At 38.1% G+C, this 20,159-nt stretch overlaps 1 protein-coding gene across 3 annotated transcripts in view; it reads right to left on the minus strand.

The window, feature by feature from the left end:
- Positions 1-20,159, minus strand: part of FAM120C (family with sequence similarity 120 member C) — a 132,759-nt gene that overhangs the window by 92,014 nt on the left and 20,586 nt on the right. For all 3 annotated transcript variants that reach the window (XM_085007984.1, XM_085007985.1, XM_021080777.2), the window contains exons 2-4: positions 14,173-14,419; positions 12,838-12,920; positions 8,159-8,287 (exon numbers count right to left, since the gene is read on the minus strand). In XM_085007984.1, coding sequence (XP_084864110.1) covers positions 8,159-8,287; positions 12,838-12,920; positions 14,173-14,419 — 459 coding nt within the window. The remainder of the gene's footprint in view (positions 1-8,158; positions 8,288-12,837; positions 12,921-14,172; positions 14,420-20,159) is intronic.

The following is a 20,159-nucleotide window of genomic DNA, read 5'->3' on the forward strand; positions in this document are numbered from 1 at the left end:
CTTATAACTGGAATCTAATAATATAGCATAAATGAACGTTTCCACAAAAAGAAAATCATAGACTTGGAGAATAGACTTGTGGCTGCCTGGGGGTAGAGGGAGGAAGTGGGAGGGATCGGGAGCTTGGGGTTAATGGATGCAAACTATTGCTCTTGGAATGGATTTACAATGAGATCCTCCTGTGTAGCACTGAGAACTATGTCTAGATCCTTACATCACAACACAACAATGGGAGGAAAAAGTATATATATATATGTACGTGTAACTTGGTCCCTATGCTGTACAGCAGAAAAAAAGGAAGAAAAGGCATATGACTACCAATAGACATACAAAAATGCATTTTACAAAATATACCATCCATTAATAAGCACATTCAGTACACTAGGAATAGAAGACATCTTCCTCGACTTAACAATATGCATCTAAAAAACCTATAGTTAATATCATACTTAATGCTGAGCAAATGGTTTCCCCAAAGATCAGGAAGAAGACAAGGATATCCTCTTTTAATACTCCTATTCAACACTGTCTAGAAATTCTAGAGAGTGCAGTAAGTCAAGAAAAAAAGTGGGCATACAGACTCTAAAAGAAAGAAATAAAACTGTCCCTATTCACTGACAACATGATCACCTACATAGATAATACCAAGAAAACTACCAAAGAGCTCCTAGTGAATTTAGAAAGGTTGTAGGATACTGGGTCAACACATAAAAATCAATCTTATTTTTATATACTAATGATGAACAATTAGAAATTGAAATAAACAAGAGTATCCTTTATAATGGATGCCTCCAATATTAAACACTTAAGCATAAATATAAAAAACTAAGAATTGCATGCTGAACACTATAAAGCACTGATGAATGAAATCAAAATGACCTAAATAAATGCAGAGGCATATCATATTAATGGACTTGAAGACTCACCAAATTCATACATATATTTAAAGGAATTCCAATAAAAATCCCAGGGTTTTTTTGTAGATATGGACAATATTATTCTAAAATTTATATGGAAAGACATAGGATCTAGAATAGACAAAATAGTTTTGAAAAAGAAGAATAAAATTAGAGGAGTCACTACCCAATTTCAAGACTTAACAACAGGCTGGAGGACAAGATGGCAGAGGAGTAGGGGGACACGCTCGCCCTCTGCCACAAACACAACAAAAAAAGCACATCTAAAGAAGAAATGACTCGCACAGAACAGCAACCAATCGCTGGCAGAGGAACCTAAACTCCAATAACGGCAAGAAGTTCGTGACATTATTGGGCAGAACGGGAGAAAAGAGGAGAGTGAGAGAAGGTGAATCCGAGCGGGACGGACACTCCCGAAGGGGAACTGCGGAGGAGAAAGGGATCCCGCACCCTGGAAAGTCACCTACCGGGGGAAAGATCAAACGAACCGGAGGAATCCCCAGATGCAGAGAAGAGTGTAGCAGACCATCAGGCTAAAACACACAATTATGGGAAGGGGTTAGCATACTTAAAAAACAGGGCAACCACAAGCCAAAACCAAATATTGCATTTGAAAAAAATGAAAAAAAAATACACTCAAGCAGATAATAACAGGAGACCATCCAACCAAAAAAAAAAAAAAAAAAGAAAGGAAGAATGGAGAACCATAGAATCAACTGGAACACGAGGTTCAAATGACAATAAATAATCATCTATCAATTATCACCTTAAATGTCAATGGACTGAATGCCCCAATCAAAAGACACAGAGTGGCTGAGTGGATAAAAAGGCAAAAACCTTCAATATGCTGCCTACAAGAAACTCACCTTAGGACAAAAGATACTCATAGATTGAAAGTGAAAGGGTGGGGAAAAGTACTTCACGCCAATAGACATGACAGAAAAGCAGGAGTCGCAACACTCATATCAGACAAAATAGACTTTAAAACAAAAGACATAAAGAAAGACAAAGAAGGACACTATTTAATGATTAAGGGATCCATCCAAGGAGAGGATGTTACTATTGTCAACATATATGCCCCAAATACAGGAGCACCCAGATACATACAACAAATATTAACAGACATAAAGGGAGATATTGATGAGAATGCAATCATAGTAGGAGACCTAAATACCCCCCTCACATCACTGGACAGATCCTCTAGACAGAAAACCAATAAAGCAACCGAGATCCTAAAGGAAACAATAGAAAAGTTAGACTTAATTGATATCTTCAGGACACTACATCCAAAAAAAGCAGAATACACATTCTTCTCAAATGCTCATGGAACATTCTCAAGAATCGACCACATATTGGGACATGAAGCGAATCTCAATAAATTTAGGAGCATAGAAATTATCTCAAGTATCTTCTCTGACCACAATGCCATGAATAGAAATCAACCATGGGAAAAGGAAAGAGAAAAAACCTACTCCATGGAGACTCAACAACATGCTACTAAAAAACCAATGGGTCAATGAGGAAATCAAGAAGGAAATTAAAAACTACCTTGAAACAAATGATAATGAAGACACAACCTCTCAAAACCTATGGGATGCTGCGAAAGCAGTGCTCAGAGGGAAATTTATAGCAATCCAGGCCTTTCTCAAAAAAGAAGAAAGATCCCAAATGGACAACTTAACCCTCCACCTAAATGAATTAGAAAAAGAAGAACAAAAACGGCCTAAAGTCAGCAGAAGGAAGGAAATTATAAAGATCAAAGAAGAAATCAATAAAATAGAGACTCAAAAAACAATAGAGAAAATTAATAAAACCAAGAGCTGGTTCTTTGAAAAGGTGAACAAAATTGACAAACCCCTGGCCAGACTCACTAAAAAGAGGAGAGAAAGAACCCAAATCACCAAAATTAGAAATGAAAAAGGAGAAATCACAATGGACACAGCAGAAATACAAAAAACCATAAGAGAATACTATGAACAACTATATGGCAACCAGTTTGACAATCTGGAAGAAATGGACAATTTTCTAGAATCTTACAGCCTGCCAAAACTGAATCAAGCAGAAACAGACCAACTGAACAGACCAATCACTAGAAATGAAATTGAAGAGGTCATAAAATCACTCCCTACAAATAAAAGTCCAGGACCAGATGGCTTCGCAGGTGAATTTTATCAAACATATAAAGAGGAATTGGTGCCCATCCTCCTTAAACTCTTTCAAAAGGTTGAAGAAGAAGGAATACTCCCAAAGACATTCTATGAGGCCACCATCACCCTCATTCCAAAACCAGGCAGAGATACCACCAAAAAAGAAAACTATCGCCCAATATCATTGATGAATATAGATGCAAAAATTCTCAACAAAATCTTAGCCAACCGAATCCAACAACATACCAAAAAAATTATACACCATGACCAGGTTGGGTTCATCCCAGGTTCACAAGGATGGTTCAACATACGCAAATCAATCAGCATCATACACCACATTAACAAAAAAAAAGTCAAAAATCATATGATCATCTCAATAGACGCAGAAAAAGCATTTGACAAAGTTCAACATCCATTCATGATCAAGACCCTCGCCAAAGTGGGTATAGAGGGAACATTCCTGAATATAATCAAAGCCATTTATGATAAACCCACAGCAAATATAATCCTCAATGGGGAAAAACGGAAAGCCTTCTCACTCAAATCTGGAACAAGACAGGGATGCCCACTCTCACCACTGTTATTCAACATAGTTTTAGAAGTCTCAGCCACAGCAATTAGACAAACAAAAGAAATAAAAGGCATCCATATAGGAAGAGAAGAGATAAAACCGTCACTGTATGCAGATGACATGATTCTATACCTAGAAAACCCTAAGGACTCAACCCCAAAACTCCTTGAACTGATTAATAAATTCAGCAAAGTGGCAGGATATAAGATTAACATTCAGAAGTCAGTTGCATTTCTGTATACCAGCAATGAAACATTAGAAAAGGAATACAAAAATACGATACCTTTGAAAATTGTACCTCACAAAATCAAATACCTCGGAATACACCTGACCAAAGAGGTAAAGGACCTATATGCCGAGAACTATAAAACTTTCATCAAAGAAATCAAAGAAGATGTAAAGAAATGGAAAGATATTCCATGTTCCTGGATTGGGAAAATCAATATTGTGAAAATGGCCATCCTACCCAAAGCAATCTACAGATTCAATGCAATCCCTATCAAATTACCCATGACATTTTTCACAGAACTAGAACAAACAATCCAAACATTTATATGGAACAACAAAAGACCCAGAATTGCCAAAGCAATCCTGAGAAACAAAAACCAAGCAGGAGGCATAACTCTCCCAGACTTCAAGAAATACTACAAAGCCACAGTCATCAAAACAGGGTGGTACTGGTATCAAAACAGACAGACCAATGGAACAGAAGAGAGAATCCGGAAATAAACCCTGACACCTATGGTAAATTAATCTTTGACAAGGGAGGCAAGAACATCAAATGGGAAAAGGAAAGTCTATTCAGCAAGCATTGCTGGGAAACCTGGACAGCTGCATGCAAAGCAATGAAACTAGAACACACCCTCACACCATGCACAAAAATAAACTCAAAATGGCTGAAAGACTTAAATATACGACAGGACACCATCAAACTCCTAGAAGAAAACATAGGCAAAACACTCTCTGACATCAACCTCATGAATATTTTCTCAGGTCAGTCTCCCAAAGCAATAGAAATTAGAGCAAAAATAAACCCATGGGACCTCATCAAACTGAAAAGCTTTTGCACAGCAAAGGAAACCAAAAAGAAAACAAAAAGACAACTTACAGAATGGGAGAAAACAGTTTCAAATGATGCAACTGACAAGGGCTTAATCTCTAGAATATATAAACAACTTATACAACCCAACAGCAAAAAAGCCAATCAATCAATGGAAAAAGGGGCAAAAGACCTGAATAGACATTTCTCCAAAGAAGATATACAGATGGCCAACAAACACATGAAAAAATGCTCAACATCGCTGATTATAAGAGAAATGCAAATCAAAACTACCATGAGATATCACCTCACACCAGTCAGAATGGTCATCATTCATAAGTCCACAAATAACAAGTGCTGGAGGGGCTGTGGAGAAAAGGGAACCCTCCTGCACTGCTGGTGGGAATGTAAACTGGTACAGCCACTATGGAGAACAGTTTGGAGATACCTTAGAAATCTATACATAGAACTTCCATATGACCCCGCAATCCCACTCTTGGGCATCTATCCGGACAAAGCGCTACTTAAAAGAGACACTTGCACCCGCATGTTCATTGCAGCACTCTTCACAATAGCCAGGACATGGAAACAATCCAAATGTCCATCGACAGATGAATGGATTCGGAAGAGGTGGTATATATACAGAATGGAATACTACTCAGCCATAAAAAAGGATGACACAATGCCATTTGCAGCAACATGGATGGAAGTAGAGAATCTCATCCTGAGTGAAATGAGCCAGAAAGACAAAGACAAATACCATATGATATCACTTATAACTGGAAGCTAATATCCAGCACAAATGAACATCGCCTCAGAAAAGAAAATCATGGACTTGGAGAAGAGACTTGTGGCTGCCTGATGGGAGGGGGAGGGAGTGGGAGGGATCGGGAGCTTGGGCTTATCAGACACAACCTAGAATAGATTTACAAGGAGATCCTGCTGAATAGCATTGAGAACTATGTCTAGATACTCATGTTGCAACAGAAGAAAGGGTGGGGGAAAAACTGTAATTGCAATGTATACATGTAAGGATAACCTGACCCCCTTGCTGTACAGTGGGAAAATAAAAAAAAAAAAAAAAAAAAAAAAGAAAAAAAAGAAGTCTCAGCCTGAACCTACTCATGAAGAACTACCTGGCAAACCCACATTAAGAGACACAATATAAAATAATTGCCTGTACTCCTTAAAAATGTCAATGTCACGCACGCACACAAAGACGAATATCTGTTCCAGATGAAAAGAGATGGATGGATGGGGAAAAGGAAGACAACATTTATAAACGTCATCATAGAGAAGATTGCTAAAACTAGAACGTGAACTGGGGAGCAGATAAAAGTACAATGATGGTTAAATTTCCTGAATGTGGTAACTATTCTGTGTTGATGTAAGAGAATATTCAATGGGGTGAATGTGGCAACATGTTAAATAGCAGAGAAACTAGATAAAGGATAGATGGGAATTCTTTATGCTATTCTTGCAAATGTAATGTGATTTTGAATTATTTCAAAGTGTATAGTTCACTAAATATGTACATATCTGTATGTCAAAGGAAAAAAAAACTTAACAACAACAAAGACTTAAAATAGAGCTACAGATTCAAAACAGTGTTCTATTTCAAAAGAGATAGATACATAGATCAACTGAACAGAATAGAGTCCAAAAATAGATCCACCCAAATGTGGACAATTGATCTTTACAAAGGCAAGTCAATGGACAAAGAAGAGCCTTTTCACCAAACTTTGTTGAAACAACTGGACATCAACATGCAAAAACAAATTAAAACAAAACACCTCAGACTTCATAAAAATATGAACTCAAAGTAGATGATTTGTTCTAAATGTAAAATGTAAAAACTATATAATTCTTAGAAGAAACCAGGACATCATGCCTGCAGTTAGGCAAAGAGTTCTTAGATGTGACACCAAAAGCATGATCCATAAAAGATAAAAATGGAAAACTTTCACTTAGCAAAAGATACTGTTAAAAAATGTAAAGACAAACTATAGACTGGAAGAAAATATTTGCAAACCAGATATCTGACAAAAGGTCTTGTATGCAGAATATACAAAGAACTCTTGAAACTCAACTGAACTAATCAAACAAATCAATTAAAAAATTAGCAAAAGACTATTCATGAACAGATCATTCACTAAAGAGTATATATGGATGGCAAATAAGCACAGAAAAAAAATGTTCGTCATTAATCTTTTGAGAAATGCAAATTAAAATTATGATGAGCTACCACTACACAGCTGTGAGAATGACTAACTAAATCTGACAATAACAAATACTGACAATAACAAGTGTTGGTTGAGGAATGCAAGTAGCCACTCTGGAAAATGGTTTGCCAGTCTCATAAAGTTAAACATACACTTACCATATGACCCAGAAATTCCATTGTTAGGTATGTATAGTAAGGAAATAAAAACCTATGTTCATACAAAAACCTGTACAGAAATGTTTATAGAAGCTCTATTCAAATGATCAAAAATTGGAAACAACTCAAATATCCCCTAGGGGTGAGTAGATAAACAAACTGTGGTATAGCCACAGAATGTGTATACTATTAGGAAACAAAAAGGAATGAATTATTGAGAGATGAAACATGCAAAAACTTAGAACAATCTAAAAGGCATTATTTTGAATGAAAAATGCCATTCTCAAAAGATTACATACTGTATGATTCTCTTTGCATGTTATTCTCTAAAAGATATAACTATAATGACAGAGAATAGACTGGTGGTTGCCAGGGATTAGGGATGAGTTTGGGTGTGATTACAAAGGAACAGTATGAGAGATTTTTGGGGGTGGTTCAATTGTTCTTAATCCTGATTGTGATACTGGTTACATAAATCTATACATGTGTCAAAAATTCATATAACTGTACACATGCATATGCAAAAGTCAGTTTCAATGTATGTTAATTTTAAAAATAAAACAAAAAACCCCAAAGTACAAGTATACATGAAATTATTTAAAATAAAACTAACTTATTTTCCTAAATTTTCATTTCATTTCACAAGACTAAATCCTAGTCGAGGCCTTTTTTCACTATTAACAATGAAACATTGATTTCTGTTTTATGTGGACCTACTTAAGTAGTCTCTTTCAGTACCCATTATCCTCAAATAAGCAAGACCTCCTTTATATTAAAATATACACTGACACAAAAAAATAGAGAAGGTCATATGCCAGAGTGATAACTACAGCAAGTTATTTCTGGGTAATGAGATTATAAGTGACTTATTTTCTAAATTTTCCAGAAGAAGCTTATATAATTTTAATAATCTGAGAAAAAGGTAGAGAATCATTTAATGGTAATGTTCTCTATAGGGAACCTTGTGGTACCTATCTTTAAGCAGGGAAAAAACAAGTAGCTAGGAGGAGAGAAGGTAGGCAGCACAAAAAAGATCAGATCTGCTGGTGATACTTGAAAGGGTAAGAAAACAGGTGATTCTTAAGAAGGGGAAGGCTAGCTCACCTGAGACTGTTTGAAAACATCCTTCCCAACCACATCCAGGTTTGAGGGGTCTTTGATGGAACTAACGTACTCAGAAACAGCCTTGATTACCACATCACAAGGAGGAAGAACCAGCTGATGAGCTCTGACCTAGAAGAAGTAAGATAAGCAAGGCACACTGATATCAAAGATGGATCACTAAGGAAAGGGTGAGGGAGTTCCCGTCGTGGTGCAGCAGAAACAAATCCAACTAGTATTCATGAGAATGTGGCTTGGATCACTAGCTTCGCTCAGTGGGTGGGGATCTGGTGTTGCTGTGAGCTGTGGTGCAGGTCACAGACACGGCTCAGATCCCGAGTTGCTATGGCTGTGGCTGTGGCGGGCAGCTTGTAGCTCTGATTTGACCCTTAGCCTGAGAACTTCCATGCGCCGCACGTGTGGCCCTAAAAAGCAAAACAAAAGAAAGGGTGAGATACAGAATTCAATTCCACTACCTAAATTTACCAAGAGACAGTTAAAAATCTTTTCGTTTTCCCCTCTAATTCTCAGAACAGAACACTTGGAACCAAGATTGAAAAGTACAAAGAAAGACAGAATCATATCATCCATAATCCTGCTACCAAGATAACCGCTGTTTTATGACACTGTCATAATTAATCAATTTTCTTTCATGATACATTTTGGCTACTTCCAAATTTTTGCTATTGAAGTTAATGTTGTAATGTGTAGACAGTTTTTGGATCCTGATTTGAACTAACCACAAAAAGGCTTTTTTGAGACAATCAAGAAAATCTATGGACTGGATATTAAGATGATACCAAGAAATTATTAATTTTGTTAGGAGTAATAATGGCATTGTGCTTATGTAAGAAAATGACTGTATGTTTTAGAGATGCATATCAAAGAATGTGAGAGTCAAATGACTTGAGGTCTGGCACTTGTTTTAAAATATGTTAGCAACAGCAACAACAAAAACCCCAGCAAGTGTGGCCACATCTTGATAACTGTTGGATCTGTAAGACATTATGGTGGTGGTTCACTATATTATTATATTATTTTTTCTACTTTTGTGTGCTTGAAATTTTTTTAAATAAGGTTTTTTTTTTAATGCTGTGATGAAATTTAGGTATGGTTTGTTGTCCACTTTTAATTATTTAACAAGCTTCCTAGAATGATAATTACGAAGTCAAAGGGCACAAACTTCTTAAAAGCTTTTTAATATAAATTATTTAGCCAAAAGGCTATACCATTCATCCCTTCCTTCAGGTATTTACTGCCTACTGTGTGCCAGGCACTGTCCTAGGTATCAGGGATACAGCAGTGAACAAGATAGACAAAACTCCCTGTCCTCACAGGAGCTTGAATTCTAGTGTAGCTGTACTGGAATGGGGTAAAAGGAGTTAAACAAACAGATTAAGTAAAATGCATAGTGTACTAGATGTAGATAAGTGCTATGGCAAAAATCTAGGCAGACAGGGGGCTGGGGAATACAAGTATGTTGGGGTGGGGGGTATGTAATTTTAAATAGGGTGTCAGGAAAGGCCACGCTGAGAAAAGAACATTTGAGAAAACCTATAGGAGTGAGGAAATAGCTACGAGGCAGGAAAAGTAGAAAGAATGGTAAGGGCAAAGGTTCTATGAGCAAAAGAAAAGGGAAGATGAGATCAGAGCTGTACCAGGGGCTTTGTAGGCCATAGTAAAGATTAGGTACGTGAGAGAGTCACTGGAGAACTTTGAAAAGAGAAGTGACATGATCTGAGTCAGTTTTCAAAATGGTCAGTCTGGCTGTTGTATTAAGAATAAATTTGAAGCTGGGGGTGGGCAGGGAAAGGTACAAGCAGAAGACCAACAGTTAGTAAAGTGTTCTAATAATCCAGGTGAGAATGGTGGCTAGACCAAGGCAGTAACTGTGAAAATGGTGAGAAGTGGATATATTTTGAAGGAAGAACTAATGATATTTCCTGAAAAGAGACGTGGGATATGAGAAAGAGAGAGAGAGGTCAAGAATCAATACAAGGCTTTTAGGCTGAGCAACTGGAAGGATGAGGTTGCCATTAATGAAAATCATAGGAGTTCCCGTCATGGCACAGCAGAAATGAATCTGACCAGGAACAATGAGGTTGTGAGTTCTATCCCTGGCCTCACCCAGTGGGTTAAGGATCTGGTGTTGCCGTGAGCTCTGGTGTAGGTTGCAGACACGGCTTGGATCCTGCGTTGCTGTGGCTGTGGCATAGGCTGGCAGCTATAGCTCCAATTTGACCCTTAGCCTGGGAACCTCCATATGCTGCAAGTGTGGCCCTAAAAAGCAAAAAAAAAAAAAAAAAAAAAAAAAGAAAATTACAGAAGGCTGTGGGAGGTACACATTTAGGGAAAAGATCAGGAATTTCTTTGAGATATTTAGTAGGCCATTAGATATTAGAAGCTGAAGTTCAAAGAGGAGATCAAAGCTGGAGACATATATTTAGGAGTCATCAATGGACAGATGGTATTTTAAGTCAGGAGACTAGATGAGATCAATCATCAAGTTAGTGTGTATGGATAGAAAAGAGAAGGGACTGAGAATAGAACTCAGGAACACTCCAAAGTTAAGAAGTAGAGAAGAGAAAGAAGCAACAAAAGAGTCAGAAGCAGCAGCCAGTGAAGTAGGAAGGAAACTAGAAGAATGTGTCCTTAAAGCCAAGTGAAGAACACATTCTAAGAATGAAGGAATGAGCAACTGAGTCATATGCTGCTGACTGGTCAAGTAAGATGAAAAGTGAGAGCTAGTCATTGGATTTTTAACATCACGGTCATTGGTAACTTTGTTAAGAACAATTTCAGCAAAGCAAATTGAGGAGAGAACGGGGAAAAAGGAGAATAAACAGCTCAAGCACAGACAACTCTCTAGAAGAGTTTGCTATAAGGGAAGAAGAAATATGGAGCAGTAGCTTGAGTGGAGGGGGTAAAGTCAAGAACAGGTTTTGTTTTATTTTTTAAGATGGAAACATGCTTATACATCTGATGGGAAAGAGCCAATTAAGGGAAGGAAACTGATGATGTAGGAGAAAGAGGGGAGAATTGCTGAAGTGATGCCCTTAAGTTAGGAAGAGGGGATGGAACCAGCATAAGACTGGAGGGGCCAGCCTTAGAGAGGAACATGGACAGGTCATCTACAGTTAACAGGAGGCAGGCAGAGTATGCAGGGTAGGAGCTGGTTGAAATTCTCTTCTGTTGCTTCAACTGTCTCAGTGAAATTGGGAAACCAGGTCATGAGCTGAGAGTGAGCAAGGAGGAAGGAGCATTAGATGTTTGAGGAAAGGGTGTGAAATGGTCACCTAGGAGAGTGAAAAGAATGAGGGAAATATAATACCACCATACCAACTTACATTACCACCAGAAGTGTATGAGAGTACCAGCCTTGACAGTCGTAGGTAGACTAATTTTTCAATATTTGCTAAACTGGTAGGTTAAAAAATATCACACTGCTCATTTAATTTTCATGTCTGATCACTAGTGAGGTTTAACACCTAGTCATATTATTGGCCACTGTATTTCCTCTTTTGTGAATTGTCTGCTTTTTTCCTTTGCTCATTATTTCATTCATTGGGGGTATTAGTATTTTTCTTCATAGGTTTGTATGAATCCTTAAGATAAGGGTATGAGATAATAGAAAATATATATTGTTCTGTGATCCCAGTTCCCGGCATAGAGCTCCTGAAACCTTTGTAATTTCCAAAGTGGTAAGGGCACTAGGAGCATCTCTTCCTCTAATGAAGTAGCTCTGGGTGGGCTCCTGGGTGAGGGCTGATCACTGAAAAGATCAAGCCACGATTAGAAGCTTGGAATTTTCAACTCTACTCTACTTCCATTCTCTAGAGAGGGGAGAAGGCCTGAAAATGGAGTTAATGATGAATCATGCCTATGTGATGAAGCCTTCATAAAATCCCCAAAGTGCAGGTTTCAGAGAACTTCCAGATTGGAGAAAACATTCATGTACCAGGAAGGTGATGTACCCCAATCCATGGGGATGTGGCTTCTGTGCACGGAATCCTCCCAGGCCTCATCCTATGTATTTCTTCATCTGGTTGTTCATCTGCATCTTTTAACATATTCTTTTACAAACTGGTAAATGTATTTCCCTGAATTCTATGACATGCTTTAACAAACTAATTGAACCCGAGAAGGTTCATTGGAACCTCTAATCCATAGCCAGGTGGTTGGTAAAAAGCACAGGTGATAACTTGGCTTGTGACTGGTGTCTGAAATGTGTGTGTGTGTGGGGGGGGGCAGGTCAGTCTTGTGGGACTGAGGCCTTAACCTGTGGGATCTGACACTACTTCCAGGTAGACAGTGTTAGAATTGAGTTAAATTGTAGGACACCCAGCTGGTGTCACAGAAAATTGCTTGGTGTCGGGTAAAACCCCTACATGTTTAGTGACCAGAAGTGTCAGAAGTAAAGTATTCTGTGAGTGTGGTAGTAGTGTGAGAGTAGAGACACACAGGAAAGAAAGACATAGGAGGGAAGAACTGTATTTTTCCTTACACAGAAAGTAGAAAACTGAGTTTTTCCTTATTAAGGGTATCAATTATAATTATAAAAATTGTTTTTAAGTATCTGAAATATTTCAGGCCTGATGAAAGATATTTATTCTATTGAAACTCCAATCAAAACCTGATGTCCTCCAGGCATGGATATATAGGCAGCAAATGGGGCACATTACCTTAAGTGATGCAAGGGGATGTTCTGGTCCCAAGAGGCTCCAGTGAAAAGCAGCCAGGTCCTCATCTGGGAGAATGTGGTTACCTATAAAGTATATTTGTCATTTATTGACTGTACAAATGTTTTTTAGAGCCTCCAGGACATGAAAGGATTTCTGGGAGAGAAGACGACCGAATAATTCACATAGGTCTATATTCTTAATGTAATAACTAGAGGAACTATGTGTGGATTACTTACTATGTATTATATGCATTATATGCATCATCTTTATAATAACTGTATATAGTATTTTTATTATCTCCATTTTATAAGGAAACTGAAGTTTGAAAAAGTTTGGTGACTTTGCCCAAAGTGACACATCTACCAAGGGCCCACGCCAGGATAGGAACCTAGGAATGACTGACTCCAAAGTCCATGCTTTTTTTTTCTCACTCAGTCATGCTGCCTTTTATAATAATAGTCACAATTACTGACTGCCTACTAAGTGCTGGGCATTTTATATATCTTTTTTCATTTAACTTTATCAATACCACTGTGAGGATTAGTATTCCATTTTACAGATGAGGAAACTGAAACCAGGGAGGTGTAACTTCAGTGATTTGCCCAAGGCCTAACTCTAAAACTTGTGCTGATTCCACTAGATTATCCAAGCTCAAATCCTTTGGGATTATAAACAGAGGTCCACCCGAGACAAGATATTAACTAACCTTCATGCTGTCAGTACTGTAAAATCAACTCAAAACATAATCAACATTCTGCAACTTACTTTGAAATACATCTTTAAAAGAAAGATGGATAGATTGACAGAATGGATAGATCTATGATAAAGCAAGTGTAGTAAAATGTTAATGGGAGAAAACAGGTGGTATATAGAGGATTTTCACTGCAAAATTCTTTCAATTTTGCTGTACTTTGGGGAATTTTCATAATAAAATGTCAGCACAACAGAAGCAAAAAGAAAAGCATGAATTATTTGTGTTCTTGATCTAAATTTAGACACTGGGAAAGAAATGCTAATGCTCTGAGTGGGAAACCATAGTTGTCTAGGGCTAGTAAAACATTTGGCCTAAGATAGTACTCTGCATAAAATACTTACAGAATGTAACAAAAGAAAAAGTTTTACGCAAATCAAAATAATGTTCTGGAATATCCGGTATTAATTCATAAGATAAATATGCCAAGTTTCTAGTAAGAAGCCCAGAAGCACAGCGTTTGGCATACAGACTTTCAGAAGATAAGTCCAACAATGATAAGCTAAATCGCTCTAGTCTTCATCTCTTTATATTGGAACAGGAAATTTTACCAACCACTGGAGTCTGTTCTTTGGATCACCTACCTAGCAGGGCAGCAAATATGGGAAAATTCATCCGCTTCAGGCCCAGCTGCTTGGCCACCTCCTGCATCAGGAACTGATTGGTAGTGAGATTCTTCCCATTCCAGCTGAGCTTCAGAGCATGGGAACTATAGTAAGAGGGAATATTGTAGAGAGCATACTCGGAGTCATGGGCAAGAAGGCCATGGAAGCCATTTTCCCTGAAAAAAGCCACCACTTCCAAATGGTGGTCTTCAAGGCTCTGAAAGACCTAGGAGGGAAGAAGAGAACACATCATGCAACAGAAGGTGACCTGCAGTTGGTTAGAAGTCAGGAAGGTTAATAACAGAATTTTATAGTTTGTTCAAATTTAAGATTATAAGGCTGAACAAAATACTCTTAAAAAAAAAAAGCCTCTCCTAGCCTAGAACTTCCTTAAACACAAGCAGCTTCATCCAATGTGTTCATTCAAATGCCCACTGTTTTGACTCCTTGCATGAAACTATGGCCTGAGGCTCTCTAAAAGAATACTGAAATCAACATGGTATATATTATTTAAGATTTTTACTTAAACAATAACAGAAGAGACCTTTGCTAGAATGATAACAAAGCTATATTATTGCTCAGCACCTTCTATATACCATTTGTACTTTATTGTCTCAGCATAACAACCATGGGAAAGGTAGATATGGATGAAAAAACATACAAGTAGAAAATGACACAGAAGGTTGAAGAACATATAGCTAGACTCTGAATCTAAGTTCATCTAATTCTTTTTTAAATCCCTGCTTTTTTCTTCAGAGTGCCTTAAAGCACTTGGCACCAAAATAGGGCACTTCCAACAGTTAGAAGTCTGAAACTTCACCTCATTTTAAAAATGGAAAAAGTAAGGCTGCAAGAGGTTGGCTGCTCCCAAAATTGCATAATTAAGTGACTACATACAGGATTCAAACCCAAGCTGATCTGACTCCAAAAAGCATACTGTCTGTTGTACCAGGCTTCTTCCTGGAGAAGCACTGTTTTTAATGTAATAGAGGCAGACTATTAAGTACCATTCCCGTGTACACCTCTATTACTGTACATAAAGCATACTAAAGTGATCTGCACAATGTGCATAAATGCTTATTGGGGCTTTACCACACTAAGTTCCTTGACCGCAGAGACTTTAACTTATCATCTCTGTATTCCTGGCTCATATCAGTATTCCTGGGGCATAGTACTATGAAAAATAGTTACTAACAGATACTGGACATGTACTATGTGCTAAGCAATGTTCCAATTACTTCATATACATTAACTCATTTAACACTCAAAACAATCTTTGGAGGCCATAACTATTATTATTATCCCCATTTTACATTAGATCCCTAAGATCCTATGGCTGGAAGGAGCAAAGCCTGGAATTTGGCTTTAGAGCCTACATTTTGTTGAACTCAGCTGACCTGTTTTTTTCATTTAATTTTTAAAGGAATAGTAGTTTTCCGGAGTCTTACAGGAGTTTCAATGCATTAAGCTTTATCTAAGCTATAGAAAGGGAGTCTAGTCACAGTAGATAGCCATGTCACATATTATGTTACACGGGGGCGGGGGGCACTAGTAAACAGATAGCAAAGCAAAGTCTGTATTTATTTGATATCCAGGCAAAGGAAGCAAAAATCCTTAGTTTGCATTGCAACATATTTACGTCTAGAGTTATGATTAACTCTAGATGGGTCAGGGTAGGAGTATAGTCTTTTGCTGTCTCCTGGTGATGGTTTCTTCCAGCATTTACTACTGATTGAGCATCCATCTGCCTTGTACCAGGCATAGTGCTGAGTGTGATACGTTCTCTCTCACTGCCACAATCTGACCAAGTAGGTGTTATAAGCCCCATTGCTCTGATAAGGAAACTGAGGCTCAGAGAAGTAATGTGGCATGTTCAGGGCCACAGAGCTGGGAAACAGGAACCTAGGTCAGACTGACCCCAAAGTCCTTGCTCTTTCTGCTGCAACACATTACCTTTAACTGGTCTAAAGTTGATTATGCCACCATTCAAGTGATTTCAACTCCAGAAAGCCAAGGATTAGTGATTTTTAACAAATCTGGTGGCCCTTATAACTTTAGGAATGTAAATCACAATAACTTGGAAAGCATTTCCTTTTTTTTTAAGGGCTGCAACCACAGCAATATGGAGGTTCCCAGTCTAGGGGTCTAATCAGAGCTACAGCCACCAGCCTATGCCACAGCAACACAGGATCCGAGCCACGTCTGCAACCTACACCACAGTCCACGGCAATGCCAGATCCTTAATCCACTGAGCGAGGCCAGGGATCAAACACACAACCTCATGGTTCCTAGTCGATTTGTTTCCGCTGCACCACAACGTGAACTCCTGGAAAGCATTTTCAAAATATACAAACCCGTGCCTCAACTCAGATCTGCTAAATCAATTTCCTGAGTGTGATCCAAATACCCATATTCCAAAATAGCTTCCAGTAGGTTCTGATGCACATTCTCAATTAAGAGCCACTGAACTAATTCAATTACTCATTTTTAAAAAGTTTTAGCTTTGTTGAGATATAATTGATATAGGAATTATAAGATATTTAAAAACACATCCAGGTGATCTGATATATATATACACACACACACACACACACACACACACACACACATATATATATACACACACCCAATTACTCATTTTACTATTTAGGCAACTAGCCTTAGAAAGGATAGATGACTTGACATGGTTATCTAGTTAATCATCAACAGAACCAAGTTAGAACAAAAATCTCATGATTCCAGATATAAAACTTCTTTCATTACATATTCTGGGGTAAGTAACAGAAAACAATAGGAGTTTCTGCTGTGGCTCGGAGTTCCCATTGTGGGTCAGTGGGTTATGAACCCAACTAATATCCATGAGGATGCGGGTTCTATCCCTGGCCTTGCTCAGTGTGTTAAGGATCTGGTGTTGCCATGGCTATGGTGTAGATCACAGATGTGGCTCAGATCCTGCGCTGGCTGTGGCTGCGGTGTAGGCCAGCAGCTGTAGCTCTGATTTGACCCCTAGCCTGGGAACATCCATATGCCGCAGGTGTGGCCCTAAAAAAAAGCAGAGAAAGAAAAAAGAAAACATTAGAATACAAATCTCACAAATAATCTCTCACAGGTCCCCAACACCCTACTTATATTAGGCTAGTTTTCTAACCACCTTCTCCAAAATTACTGTTTCCTTTTCTTTGCTCACTTGATTTCCGTGCCTATAGTGCCATACTGCCTCTCTTTCCCAATGTTCCAAATAATTTCCATAGGCCTACCATCTCTTACATAAATCCTTTGATTATATCTCTCCTCTTAACTCTTATAGCACTGAGACAGTTGACGCAGTCAAGAAACTAACTTCACGATGCCATCATCTGCAAGTTTTAAGACCACAGATTCCTTCTTACTCTTGTTTATATCCTCTGTGGTCCTAATCAGCACCAGAAAAGACAGAGCTAGAGTCAACAGAACAGCAAAGGAAAGGCCTACAGAGGTTGTAAAAAATGAAAGCAGCCCTGGCAAATGAAAGGGCACCACGATTTCAGTATTAGATTTCAATAACATATATACTGAAGTCACTGGAAAAATCTGCCTGGATTATAGGTTACTTACAGCTCAAGTAGCAAAGTAATATTAGATATCAATTGAGCAACTACTATGTACCAGGTACTGTGCCAAGCACACCTCATGTCTACTAACCTTGCAATAACATCATGAGGCATTATTATCTCCCTTTTACAGATGAGGGAACAACGAGGCTCAGAGGTTGAAGAACTTGACCAAAGTTACACACCTAAAAAGTGAAGCTAGCCAATAAGCACGTGAAAAGATGCTCAACATCAATTATTAGAGGAATGCCAATCAAAAAACCATAACGAAAAACCAATTAACACAAACTAGGATGGCTATAATTTTTAAAATGTGGAATAACGAGGGTGTGGAATAAATGGAATTCTCTGTACCTTGCTGGTGGAAATGTAAAATGGTGTAGCCACTTTGGAAAATAGTCTGGGAGGTCCTCAAATGGTTAACATAGGGTTATTATATGATCTAGTAGTAATTCTACTCATATGTATACATACCCAAGGGAACTGAAAACATATGTTCACATATTCATGAAAGTCAGAAGTTGAAACAACCCAATGTCTATCAACTAATAAATAAATGGATAAAAAACAGGTAAAAAGATGGTATAGTCATACAAAGGAATATTATTCAACCATAAAAAGAAATGAAATACTGATTCATGTTACATGAAGACTGACTCTTGAAAAAATTATAAAGTGAAAGCAACCAAACACACTTTTATATGAATTGTCCAGAACAGGAAAATACAGTGATGGAAAATAGATTAGTGGTTGCTAGGGACTGAGAGGAAGAGGGATTGGAGAATAACTGCTAGCAGGTACTGGGTTTCCTTTTGGAGTGATAAAAAATGTCCTGGAATTTGATAGTGGTGAGTTGCACAACTCTGTGAACAGACCAAATGCAATTGAACTGTACACTTTAAAATGGCAAATTTTATGGTATGTGAAATATATCTCAACTTTAAAAAGTGGAGTTAGGATTCAAATGCAGCTCTGCCGACAAAGCCAATGCTCTCTAACCCTTGCTTTAAAAACTCTAGATTATGGAAAATTGTAAAATGCAAAGGTAAAGAGAATAGCATAATGAACCCTCATGATGCCATTATCCAGTTGCATAAACCAACTTTAAGTCATTCTTGTTTCATCTACCTTACTCCTTTGTTTCTGGCATTTTTTTAGTGAAAGATTTTTATTTTGATTTAAAGAAATCATGTAACAAAATTTACCATCTTAACCATTTTTAAGTGTATAGTTTGGTAGTATTAAGTATACTCACATTGAGACAGATCTTCATAAATTTTCTATCTTGCAAATCTGAAACTTTATACCCATTAAACAACTCTGCATTTCCCCCTTCCTCAGCTATTGGCAACCACCATTCTACTTACTGCTTCTGTAAATTTAACTACTTTTTTTGGGGAATCATATGGTATTTGCCTTTTTGTGACTGGCTTATTTCACTTAACATGTCCTCAAGGTTTATCTATGTTGTACCATGGACAGGATTTCCTTCCTTTTAAAGGCTGAACAATATTATACTGTATGTATACACCACATCTTCCTTATCTATTTATCTGTCAATGGACATTTGAGGTGCTTCCACTTATTGGCTATTTTGGATAGTGCTGCTATGAACATGGATGTGCACATATCCCTTAGAGATCCTGCTTTCAGTTCACTGGGTAAATACCCAGCAGCGGAATCACTGAATCATATGGTAGTTCTATTCTTAATTTTTAAAGGAAACTCCATATTGTTTTCCATAGTGGCTGCACTGTTTACATTCCAGTGCACAAGTGTTCCAAATTCTCCAAAACCTCACCAACCCTTGTTATTTTTTTTCTTTTTTTCCTTCTAATCAAAGCTGCAGCTGCCGGCCTACACCACAGTCACAGCAATGCCAGATCTGAGCTGCGTCTGCGACCTACACCACAGCTCATAGCAACACCGTATCCTTAACCCACCAAGCAAGGCCAGGGACCCAAATGACATCTTCATGGTTTGTTACTGCTGAGCCACGATGGGAATTCCTTTCCTTTTTTTTTTTTTTTTGTCTTTTTGCTATTTCTTGGGCCGCTCCTGCGGCATATGGAGGTTCCCAGGCTAGGGGTCAAATCGGAGCTGTAGCCACCGGCCTACGCCAGAGCCACAGCAACGCAGGATCGGAGCCGCGTCTGCAACCTACACCACAGCTGACGGCAACGCCGGATCGTTAACCCACTGAGCAAGGGCAGGGACCGAACCCGCAACCTCATGGTTCCTAGTCGGATTCGTTAACGACGGGAACTCCCTTTTCCTTTTTTAATAGTAGCATCCTAATGAGTGTGAAGTAATATCTCATTGTGGTTTTGACTTGCACTTCTCTGATGACTAGAGAATGACTGCTGGTCATGTCTA

The sequence above is a fragment of the Sus scrofa genome, chromosome X (genome assembly GCF_054392235.1).
Source record: "Sus scrofa isolate SSC_HxYL_T2T_F1_AM1 chromosome X, Sscrofa_HxYL_maternal_Yorkshire_Landrace_v2.0, whole genome shotgun sequence".
NCBI lineage: Eukaryota > Metazoa > Chordata > Mammalia > Artiodactyla > Suidae > Sus > Sus scrofa.